Consider the following 12,473-nt stretch of genomic DNA (forward strand, 5'->3'; position numbering starts at 1 on the left):
AGTGATTGAGTGTGAATGAGTGGGCAAGTGTTCATATGTATGTGATTGAACGTCTGAGCAAGTGTGTGAGTGTCCGAGTGTGCACATGAGTGAGTGTTCATGTGCACCAGTGAGCACATGTGTAAGTGACAGTGTGTGTGCATGTGAACGAGTGAGTGTGCAAATGAGTGTGAGTGCATGCACAAGTGAGAGAGCATGTGCGAGTGAGTGTGCATGTGAATGAGCGAGTGTGTGAGTAACTGAGTGTGTGCACCTGAGTGAGTGTGCATGTGTACAAGTGAGAATACAAGTGAGCATGTGAATGACTGTGGTGTAGATGTGAGCAAGTGAGTGAGCAAGTGAGTGTGAGAGCGTGCGCGAGTGAGAGAGCATGTGAGAGTGAGTCTGTGAATTAAAAAGCGAGTGAGGGTGTGAGTGAGTTTGCAACAGAGTGTGAGTGAGCAAGGGGGCGAGTGTGTGAGCGAGTGAGTGTGCAAGGGAGTGAGTGAGTATGCGAGTGAGTAAGAGAGTGAGTGACTGAGTGCGCAAGTAAGTGTGTGGACGAGTGACTGTGTGGGCGAGTATGTGTAAGTGAATGAGTGAGTGAATGACTAAGTGTGCATGTGAGAGTGCAAGTGAATGTGTGAGTCTGTGACTGAGTGTGCGAGTGAGTGTGTGAATGAGCGAGTGTGTGTGAGTGTGCACAAGTGTGTGTGAGTATACGCGTGTGAGTGAGTGTGTGAGTGAGTGTGAACGGGTGAGTGAATGTGTGAGAGTGAGTGAGTGTGTGTGAATGTGAAAGTATGTGTGGGCAAGTGTGTATGTCTGAAAGTGTGCAAGTGAGTGTACGAGTGAGTGCATTACCAAGTGAGTGTGAGTATGTACGGGTGAATGTGAGTGAGAATGTGTGAGTGAGTGTGAACGGGTGAGTGTCTGTGAGCGAATGTGTGAGAGTGAGTGAGTGTGTGTGAGTCTGTGTGTGAGAGTGAGCAAGTGAGTGTGACTTTGTGCGAGTGTGTGTGAGTGTGAGTGTATGTGTGACCGAGTGAGTATGAGTGAGTGTGTGCGAATGAGTGTGTGTGTGTGGCTGAGTGTGAGTTAGTGTGAGTGAGTGGGCGTATGTGTGAGAGTGAGTCAGTGAGTGTGAGCGAGAGAGTGAGTGTGAGTGGGTGAGTGTGAGTGGGTGAGTGGGCGAGTGTGAGTGGGTGAGTGTGCATGGGTGAGTGTGCGTGGGTGAGTGTGCATGGGTGAGTGTGCGTGGGTGTGAGTCAGTGAGAGTGAGTGGGTGAAATTGAGTGTGAGTCAGTGAGAATGAGAGAAAGTGAGTGAGTGTGAGTGAGTGTGAGTCAGTGAGAGTGTGAGAGTGAGTGAATGAAAGTGAGTGAGTGAGCATGAGTGAGTGTGAGACAGTGAGTGAGCGTGAGCGAGCGTGAGCGAGCGTGAGCGTGTGGAGTTGTTTGGTTTTGATCAGAGTCTGTACGGATTCCCCGTGTGTTGATTCTATTTTGTTACCTTGATGGCGTCGATATATTGTTTCGCAAATTTCTCACATTCATCCACCTTCTCCCTGTTCCTCTCAACTTCCTGCAGCACTTTCTGTAAAACCAGCAATACTTCAATTAGAAAAATATTGGGGTGACGGGAGGAGAGGGGGAGGGGGAGGGGTGGTGAAGGGAGGCGAGAGGAGGGGGGGAGGGGAGGGGTGGGGAGCAGAGGGCAAGGGGTGGGGAGGGGGGGTGGGTGAGGGGTGGAGAGAGAGGGAGGTGTGGGAGGGGGAGGGTGAGGGGAGGGGGAGGGGAGGGGAGGGGGGAGGGGAGGGGAGGGGGAGGGTTTGGGGTGGAGAGAGAGGGAGGTGTGGGGAGGGGAGGGGACGGGGTGGAGAGGGGGACGGGGAGGGGAGGGGGAGGGGAGGGGAGGTTTGGAGAGGGGCGGGGAGGGGGGGTGGTGAGCTGCCCTCTTGAACCGCGGCAGTCTATGTGGAGTAGGTACACCCACTGTGCTGTTAGGGAAGGAGTTCATAGAATTTACAGTGCAGAAGGTGGCCATTCGGCCCATCGAGTCGGCACCGACCCTTGGAAAGAGCACCCCACTTAAACCCGCACCCCCACCTTTACCCCGCACCCCCACCCTTACCCCGCACCCCCAACCTTACCCCGCACCCTTACCCCGCACCCCCACCCTTACCCCGCACCCCGCACCCCCACCCTTACCCCGCACCCCCACCCTTACCCCGCACCCCCACCCTTACCCCGCACCCCCACCCTTACCCCGCACCCCCACCCTTACCCCGCACCCCCACCCTTACCCCGCACCCCCACCCTTACCCCGCACCCCCACCTAACCTTTTTGGACACTAAGGGCAATTTATCATGGCCAATCCACCACATCTTTGAACTGTGGGAGGAAACCCACGCAGACACGGGGAGAACGTGCAGACTTCGCACAGACGGTGACCCATGACGGAAATCGAACCCGGGACCCTGGAGCTGTGAAGCAACAGTGCTAACCACTGTGCTACCGCGCCGACCAGGAATTTGTCCCAGTGACAGTGAAGGAACGGCGATATATTTCCCAGTCAGGGTGGTGAGTGACTTGGGGGGGAACCTCCAGGTGGTGGGGTTCCCAGGTATCTGCTGCTCTTGTCCTTCTAAATGGTAGTGGTCGTGGGTTTGGAAGGTGCTGCCTAAGGAACCTTGGTGAGTTACTGCAGTGCATCTTGTAGATGGTGCACACGGCTGTCACTGTGCGTCGGTGGGGGAGGGAGTGAATGTTTGTGGAAGGGGAGCAATCAAGCGGCTGCTTTGTCCTGGATGGTGTTGAGTTTCTTGAGTGTTGTTAGAGGTGAACTTCAATCCTGGACGACCATACCAATTCCCGTACCAGCCTCCCCTGAACAGGCGCCGGAATGTGGCGACTAGGGGCTTTTCACAGTAACTTCATGTGAAGCCTACTTGTGACAATAAGCGATTTTCATTTCATTTCATATCTGCAGCTTTCTGAGATATGGGGCGGGATTCTCCCCTAACCGGCGAAGGGGGCGTACTGGTGCCGCGGAGGGGACCCCTCCGGCGGGGCTGGCGCCGTGTCAGCCGGCGTGAGTTGGCGCGCGGGGGGGTTCTTCTCCGCGCCGGCCGTGGCGGACGGTTACAGCGGCTGGCGCGGAGGGAAAGAGTGCCCCACCGCACCGCCCCCACCCCCCCCCCCGCAGATCGCGGGCCAGGCCACCTTGGGGCCACCCCCCTGGGGCCAGATCCCCCCACTGAGGATTCCGCAGGTTGCCCTCAGAGCCAGGTCCCACCGGTACAAACCTTGTGTAATTTACGCTGGCGGGACCGGCCGAAAATGGGCGGCCACTCGGCCCATCGCGGGGCGGAGAATCGCAGGGGGGCCCATCTGGCACGACGCAAATCCGGCCCCCGCCGATAAACCGGCGCGGACAATCCGGGGCGGGATTCACGCCGCCCCCGGCGATTCTCCGGCCAGGCCGGGGGGTCGGAGAATCCCGCCCATGGCGTCTGAGATGCAGACCACCCAGCCACTGCCTCCCAGGCAGAGCCTCGTTCCAGGGGGCCACCCTGCACCAGCCCTGACCGCCCTGGGGTCTCCGATAGCCCCGGAGTTTCCCTGGCTGCCGTTCCAGCTGCTCCACATCGGCACCCGGCTGCAGCCTCCCCGGGGATCCGGTCCATCCCGGGAATCCGGTCCATCCCGGGGATCCGGTCCATCCCGGGAATCCGGTCCATCCCGGGGATCCGGTCCATCCCGGGAATCCGGTCCATCCCGGGAGGCTGGTCCATCCCGGGAATCCGGTCCATCCCGGGAATCCGGTCCATCCCGGGAGGCTGGTCCATCCCGGGAATCCGGTCCATCCCGGGAATCCGGTCCATCCCGGGAGGCCGGTCCATCCCGGGAATCCGGTCCATCCCGGGAGGCCGGTCCATCCCGGGGATCCGGTCCATCCCGGGGATCCGGTCCATCCCGGGAATCCGGTCCATCCCGGGGATCCGGTCCATCCCGGGAGGCCGGTCCATCCCGGGAATCCGGTCCATCCCGGGAATCCGGTCCATCCCGGGAGGCCGGTCCATCCCGGGAATCCGGTCCATCCCGGGAGGCCGGTCCATCCCGGGGATCCGGTCCATCCCGGGGATCCGGTCCATCCCGGGAATCCGGTCCATCCCGGGGATCCGGTCCATCCCGGGAATCCGGTCCATCCCGGGAGGCTGGTCCATCCCGGGAATCCGGTCCATCCCGGGGATCCGGTCCATCCCGGGAATCCGGTCCATCCCGGGAGGCTGGTCCATCCCGGGAATCCGGTCCATCCCGGGAATCCGGTCCATCCCGGGAGGCCGGTCCATCCCGGGAATCCGGTCCATCCCGGGGATCCGGTCCATCCCGGGAATCCGGTCCATCCCGGGAGGCCGGTCCATCCCGGGAATCCGGTCCATCCCGGGAGGCCGGTCCATCCCGGGAATCCGGTCCATCCCGGGGATCCGGTACATCCCGGGAGGCCGGTCCATCCCGGGAATCCGGTCCATCCCGGGGATCCGGTCCATCCCGGGGATCCGGTCCATCCCGGGAGGCCGGTCCATCCCGGGAATCCGGTCCATCCCGGGAATCCGGTCCATCCCGGGAGGCCGGTCCATCCCGGGAATCCGGTCCATCCCGGGGATCCGGTCCATCCCAGGGATCCGGTCCATCCCGGGAGGCTGGTCCATCCCGGGAATCCGGTCCATCCCGGGAATCCGGTCCATCCCGGGAGGCCGGTCCATCCCGGGAATCCGGTCCATCCCGGGAGGCCGGTCCATCTCGGGAATCCGGTCCATCCCGGGAATCCGGTCCATCCCGGGGATCCGGTCCATCCCGGGAGGCCGGTCCATCCCGGGGATCCGGTCCATCCCGGGAATCCGGTCCATCCCGGGAATCCGGTCCATCCCGGGAGGCCGGTCCATCCCGGGAATCCGGTCCATCCCGGGAGGCCGGTCCATCTCGGGAATCCGGTCCATCCCGGGAATCCGGTCCATCCCGGGGATCCGGTCCATCCCGGGAGGCCGGTCCATCCCGGGGATCCGGTCCATCCCGGGAATCCGGTCCATCCCGGGAGGCCGGTCCATCCCGGGAATCCGGTCCATCCCGGGAATCCGGTCCATCCCGGGGATCCGGTCCATCCCGGGAGGCCGGTCCATCCCGGGGATCCGGTCCATCCCGGGAATCCGGTCCATCCCAGGGATCCGGTCCATCCCGGGAGGCCGGTCCATCCCGGGAATCCGGTCCATCCCGGGGATCCGGTCCATCCCGGGAGGCCGGTCCATCCCGGGGATCCGGTCCATCCCGGGGATCCGGTCCATACCGGGAATCCGGTCCATCCCGGGAGGCCGGTCCATCCTGGGAATCCGGTCCATCCCGGGAATCCGGTCCATCCCGGGGATCCGGTCCATCCCGGGAGGCCGGTCCATCCCGGGGATCCGGTCCATCCCGGGAATCCGGTCCATCCCAGGGATCCGGTCCATCCCGGGAGGCCGGTCCATCCCGGGAATCCGGTCCATCCCGGGAATCCGGTCCATCCCGGGAGGCCGGTCCATCCCGGGAATCCGGTCCATCCCGGGGATCCGGTCCATCCCAGGGATCCGGTCCATCCCGGGAGGCTGGTCCATTAAGGACTGGACAGGAAGGAAAAGAGAGTCTTTCTGCAGGTACAAAGGGAGAAAATCAGCAGAGGTCTTAGTCGGAACTGGCTAACCGATAGAAGTCAGAGAGTGGTGGTGGATGGCAAATATTCAGCCTGGATCCCAGTTACCAGTGGTGTACCGCAGGGATCAGTTCTGGGTCCTCTGCTGTTTGTGATTTTCATTAATGCCTTGGATGAGGGAGTTGAAGGGTGGGTCAGTAAATTTGCAGACGATACGAAGATTGGTGGAGTTGTGGATAGTAAGGAGGGCTGTTGTCGGCTGCAAAGAGACATAGATAGGATGCAGAGCTGGGCTGAGAAGTGGCAGATGGAGTTTAACCCTGAAAAGTGTGAGGTTGTCCATTTTGGAAGGACAAATATGAATGCGGAATACAGGGTTAACGGTAGAGTTCTTGGCATTGTGGAGGAGCAGAGAGACCTTGGGGTCTATGTTCATACATCTTTGAAAGTTGCCACTCAAGTGGATAGAGCTGTGAAGAAGGCCTATGGTGTGCTCGCGTTCATTAACAGAGGGATTGAATTTAAGAGCCGTGAGGTGATGATGCAGCTGTACAAAACTTTGGTAAGGCCACATTTGGAGTACTGTGTACAGTTCTGGTCGCCTCATTTTAGGAAGGATGTGGAAGCTCTGGAAAAGGTGCAAAGAAGATTTACCAGGATGTTGCCTGGAATGGAGAGTAGGTCTTACGAGGAAAGGTTGAGGGTGCTAGGCCTTTTCTCATTAGAGCGGAGAAGGATGAGGGGCGACTTGATAGAGGTTTATAAGATGATCAGGGGAATAGATAGAGTAGACAGTCAGAGACTTTTTCCCCAGGTGGAACACACCATTACAAGGGGACATAAATTTAAGGTGAAAGGTGGAAGATATAGGAGGGATATCAGAGGTAGGTTCTTTACCCAGAGAGTAGTGGGGGCATGGAATGCACTGCCTGTGGAAGTTGTTGAGTCGGAAACATTAGTGACCTTCAAGCAGCTGTTGGATAGGTACATGGATTACGGGAAAATTATATAGTGTAGATTTATTTGTTCTTAAGGGCAGCACGGTAGCATTGTGGATAGCACAATTGCTTCACAGATCCATGGTCCCAGGTTCGATTTCGGCTTGGGTCATTGTCTGTGCGGAGTCTGCACGTCCTCCCCGTGTCTGCGTGGGTTTCCTCCGGGTGCTCCGGTTTCCTCCCACAGTCCAAAGATGTGCGGGTTAAGTGAATTGGCCAATGATAAATTGCCCTTAATGTCCAAATTGCCCTTGGTGTTGGGTGGAGGTGTTGAGTTTGGGTAGGGTGCTCTTTCCAAGAGCTGGTGCAGACTCAGGGGGCCGAATGGCCTCCTTCTGCACTGTAGATTCAATGATAATCTATGATTAATCTAGGACAAAGGTTCGGCACAACATCGTGGGCCGAAGGGCCTGTTCTGTGCTGTATTTTCTATGTTCTATGTTCTATGTTCTATGTTCTTTGGAGTATAGAAAGTACAGGGAAACCAAATATTTAGGAGATCAAAGACGGGGCAAGAAAAAACACTGGTGGGTAAGATTAGGGAGAATCCCAAGATATTCTATATTAAGGGGAAGAGAATGACCAGGGAAAGTGTAGGGCCCATTACGGACCAGGGTGCAATTGTGCATGGAGCTGGAGGAATTTTGGTTGGGTGTTAGACAAGTGCTTCACATCAGTGTTCACTCGGGAGAAGGGGGATGTAGTTACAGAATTTGGGGTGAGAGACTGGGAGGTCTTTGAGCAGTTTGACATATGGAGTGTGGTGGTTCTGGACATTTTGGCAGGCTTTGAGGAAGGTGGACTTTAATCTTTATATCGACGGATGATCAAGTTGCTGGGGGTGGTCTAGGACAGGTTTGTCGAATATTTTCATCACTGTTTCCTGAAGCAACTAGAACCAGCTCGGGGTGAAGCTATCTTAGATTTAGTGTTGCATAATGAAGCCGGATTAATCAGTCATGTCACAGTAAAAGCTCCACTTGGAAATAGTGATCATAATAGCATTCAATTCCAGGAAAAGTTTGAAAGTGATGGGCGGGATTTACTGGCTGTTCACGCCGGTCAGTCCCATGTCGGCGCACAGGATTCGCGGCGATGAGGGGTGCAGTCAACGGGAAATTCAGTTGACAACGGCTGGACTGGCAGATCCGCTGGTGGGCCGCCTCTGCTGCCAGAAAACACGCGGTGGGGTGATGGGTAAATCCCGCCCAATATATTCCAAACAATGAATCTTGAGATTAAACAAAGCTAACTAACGGAATGAGGAGAGAACTGGCTAATTCGCAAACAGACTAAAAGGCATGGAGATAAATGAAGCATTTCACAAAACAATTCAAAATCTTCAACAATCATCTATTCCACTGAAAAATAAAAACTCTGCAAGACGGATCCATCCGTGGCTCAGTCAGGAAGTCAAAGGCTGGATTAGAATAAAAGGGGCTCAGAATCTTGCAAAAGACTGTGACCAGTCCGAGCACTGATAATGTTTCACAAAACAGCAGAGGCCAGAAATAAATGATAAAGTGGGAAAAAAAGTGGAATGAGGATAAACTATCCAGAAATACAAAAACAAGTTATAAAAGCTTTTCTGAGTATATAAAAATAAGGAGAGAAGCTGAAGGAAATGTTGGCCCATTCGGAGAAGAGAGACGGGAGAGGTTATCACGAGGAGAAGGTAGAGACACTGAACAATTTCTCTGTTTTCACAATGGGAGAAACAGGTTCCAGGAATAGACAGTAACCTGGGGACTAAAGAGGAGGAAAATTAAGAGAAAAAGTATTGGAGAAACGTAAGAGACTGAAATCCAACACATCCCCAGGACCGGATGACCGACAGCCAGGATTAGAGATATCTGCAGACATTGGGGTTGCACAGGCTCTGACTTTACAAAATGTCTTGGATTTGGGAATCGCCCTTCAGACTGGAAGTTGTCAAATGTTACAGAACTTCTCAAGAAAGGAGGGAGAGAGAAAACACTGAACTCACAGCCTAACACCAGTTGCTGGAAAATGCTGGGATTTATGATTCAGTCTCAACAAGGCACGGTAGCACAGTGGTTAGCACTGTCACTTCACAGCTCCAGGGTCCCAGGTTCGATTCCCGGCTTGGGTCACTGTCTGTGCGGAGTCTGCACGTTCTCCCCGTGTGTGCGTGGGTTTTCTCCGGGTGCTCCGGTTTCCTCTCACAGTCCAACGATGTGCAGATTAGGTGGATTGACCGTGATAAATTGCCCTTAGTGTCCAAAAAGGTTAGGAAAGGTTATTGGGTTACGGGGATAGGGTGGAAGTGAGGGCTTAAGTGAGTCGGTGCAGACTTGATGGGCCGAATGGCCTCCTTCTGCACTGTATGTTCTATAACGACACTTTGAAAACATCCTGTGATTAGAAAAAGACAATGTGGTTTTACAAATCCTGTTTGATAAATTTCTTAAGAGTATTTGGAGGATGTAACCAGGAGGGTAGATAAAGGGAAACCAGTAGATGTGGTCTATCTGGTATACCTGAAGCTCGAAATCAGCCATGATCACAGTGAATCGAAGAACATGTTTATATTTTTCTACTTCTATTCCTGTTTCTTATGTTTGCTCTCCCCATGAGCTCTCTCCATCCCTGGATCCCTCTCCCCTGGATCTCTGGGCTTCATCTCTGCTGGACCGCCCTCTACCTGGGTTTCGGTATCCCTAGGCTCTGCTCCCGTGCCCCCACGCCCTGGGGTAATACCAGATACCTTCTCTTGCTGCAGTTGCTCCTTCAGGCTGCTGCTGTCTCTGATTGGCCTCGCCTGGATCTTCTCCTGACGTTCTTTAGTCTCCTGGATCCACTGGATCAACCAATCGTGAGCCTCCCGGTAATAGCTGAGCTGTCGACCTAGCTGTTGCAGTTCTCGCGAGCGGGTTTCAATTTGCGCCTGGATCCTCTGCCAGTGCTCCAGGAGTTGCTGCACACACTCCCGGTATCGATCCAAGTCAACATCTCGTTCACTGTGACTGTGAATCAGTTGTTCATTTACCAGTTTGGCTTTGCTCAGTTCGTTGTCCAGATTATCGAAGAGTGGTCGCTTATCTTCAACCTCTCCATGCATCTCCTAAACAGAAAAGAACAGAGCGACCAACTCAGGAGTGACAGAACAGCATTGGGACCCAGTATCAAGATACAAGATGTTGTCTATATAGATTCTAAGAAAGTGTTTGACAAGGTACCACATAAAGACTGGTTAACAAAATGGAGGTTCATGGAATAGGAGAATCAATGTCCAATTGGAAACACATTTGGCTGCAGGACAGTTGTGGTGAGTTGTGGTCGATAGTGTGTCAGACTGGAAGCTGGTAAACATGTTGTTGTGAGGGCGCAGTGCTGGGACCACTGATTATTCAGATACACAAAACAGTCTTGGAATGTGGAATAACATTTCAGAATTTGCCAATGAGATTAAAGTTAAAAGAGAGACCAGCAGTGAGGGTGACACAGACTAGCTGCAGCAGGTTAGACAGTGAAGAGGCAGGTGGAGCTGAACACAGTGATGTGGGAGCTGAAGCATTTTGCAAAAAGGATCTTGAAGGACAAATATGGAGTTAATGTGCGAGTTCTGAAGGGTTTGCAGGAACAGAGGCAGCTGGGGGTTTGTGTGGACAGATCTTTAAAGGTATCAGGACAAATTGAGAGAGGGGTTGGCGAAGATACTATGGAAGGATGTGAGGGTCGTTGAGAGGGCGAGGAGGGGAATTACCCGAATGGTTCCAGGGATGAGGGATTTCAGTTACATAGATATATAGAAAATAGGAGCAGGAGGAGGCCATTCGGCCCCTCGAGCCTGCTCTCCCATTAATTATGATCATGGCTGATCATCAAATTCAACACCCTGATCCCGCCTTCCCCCCATATCCCTCGATCCCTTTAGCCCCAAGAGCTGTATCTGATTCCTTCCTGAAAGTCCACAATGTTTTGGCCTCAACTACTTTCTGTGGGAGTGGATTCCACAGATTCCCCGCTCTCTGGGTGAAGAAATTTCTCCTCACCTCAGTCCTAAAAGGTTTACCCCTTATCCTCAAACTATGACCCCTAGTTCTGGGCTCCCCCACCATCGGGAACATTCTTTCTGAATCTTTCCTGTCCAATCCTGTTAGAATTTTGTAAGTTTCTGTGAGATCCCCTCTCACTCTTCGAAACTCCAATGAATATAATCCTAACCCACTTAGTCTCTCCTCATATGAAGTGCCACCATCCCAGGAATCAGCCTGGGAAACCTTCGCTGCTCTCCCTCCATAGCAAGAACATCCTTCCTCAGATAAGGACACCAAAGGCTGTTTAGCACAGGGCTAAATTGCTGGCTTTGAAAGCAAACCAAGGCAAGCCAGCAGCACGGTTCAATTCCCGTACCAGCCTCCCCGAACAGGCGCCGGAATGTGGCGACTATGGGCTTTTCACAGTAACTTCATTTGAAGCTTAGATTATCATAGAAATTACAGTGCAGAAGGAGGCCATTCGGCCCATCGAGTCTGCACCGACTCTTGGAAAGAGCACCCTACCCAAGGTCCACACCTCCACCCTATCCCCATAACCCAGTAACCCCACCCAACACTAAGGGCAGTTTTGGACACTAAGGGCAATTTATCACGGCCAATCGTGTGACAATAAGTGATTTTCATTTTCATTTCATTTTTCAAAACTGCTCACACTACTCCAGGTGTGGCCTCACCAAGGCCCTGTACAATTGCAGTAAAACATCTCCATTCCGATACTCAAATCCTCTCGCTATGAAGGCCAACATACCATTTGCCTTCTTTACTGCCGCTGTACCTGCACGCTTACTTTCAGTGACTGATGGACGAGGACACTAAGGTCTCGCTGAGTATCCGCCTCTCAATTTACACCCATTCAAATAATAATCTGCCTCCCAATTTTGCTACCACAGTGAATAACCTCACATTTATCCACATTATACTGCATCTGCCATGCATGTGGCCACTCACTCAGCCTGTCCGAATCCCACCGAAACATCTCTGCATCCTCCTCACAGCTCACCCTCCCACCCAACTTTGTATCATCTGTGAATTTGGAGATAATACATTTATTCCCTCGTCCCAATCATTAATATACAATGTGAATATTTGGGGTCCAGCACAGATCCCTGCGGTACCCCACTAGTCACTGCCAGCCAATCAGAAAAAGATCCATTTATTCCAACGTTTTGCTTCCTGGCTGCTACCCAGCTTTCTGTCCATCTCCAGACACTACCCACAATCCCATGCACTTTAGCTTTACATATTAATCTGTGATGTGAGACCTTGTTGAAAGCCTACTGAAAGTTTTCTCTTTATATACATATAAAAAGCCTTGGTATTTTCCTTAACCCTATTTGCCAATGACTTTTCGTGACCCCTTCTAGCCCTCCTGACTCCTTGCTTAAGTTCCTTCCTACTTTCCTTATATTCCACGCAGGCTTCATCTGTTCCCAGCCTTTTAGCCCTGACAAATGCCTCCTTTTTCTTTTTGACGAGGCCTACAATATCTCTCGTTATCCAAGGTTCCCGAAATTTGCCGTATTTATCTTTCTTCCTCACAGGAACATGCCGGTCCTGAATTCCTTTCAACTGACATTTGAAAGCCTCCCACATGTCAGATGTTGATTTACCCTCAAACATCCGCCCCCAATCTATGTTCTTCAGTTCCCGCCTAATATTGTTATAATTAGCCTTCCCCCAATTTAGCACATTCACCCGAGGACCACTCTTATCCTTGTCCACCAGCACTTTAAAACTTACTGAATTGTGGTCACTGTTCCCGAAATGCTCCCCCACTGAAACTTCTAC

General features: G+C 53.5%; 1 protein-coding gene across 1 annotated transcript in view; it reads right to left on the reverse strand.

Moving 5' to 3' along the window:
- LOC140425663 (plectin-like) overlaps positions 1–12,473 on the reverse strand; it is a 620,159-nt gene that overhangs the window by 67,801 nt on the left and 539,885 nt on the right. Inside the window, 2 exon segments of the mRNA XM_072510158.1 lie at positions 1,492–1,575; positions 9,392–9,748. Coding sequence (XP_072366259.1) covers positions 1,492–1,575; positions 9,392–9,748 — 441 coding nt within the window.

The sequence above is a fragment of the Scyliorhinus torazame genome, chromosome 6 (genome assembly GCF_047496885.1).
Source record: "Scyliorhinus torazame isolate Kashiwa2021f chromosome 6, sScyTor2.1, whole genome shotgun sequence".
Taxonomy (NCBI): Eukaryota; Metazoa; Chordata; class Chondrichthyes; order Carcharhiniformes; family Scyliorhinidae; genus Scyliorhinus; species Scyliorhinus torazame.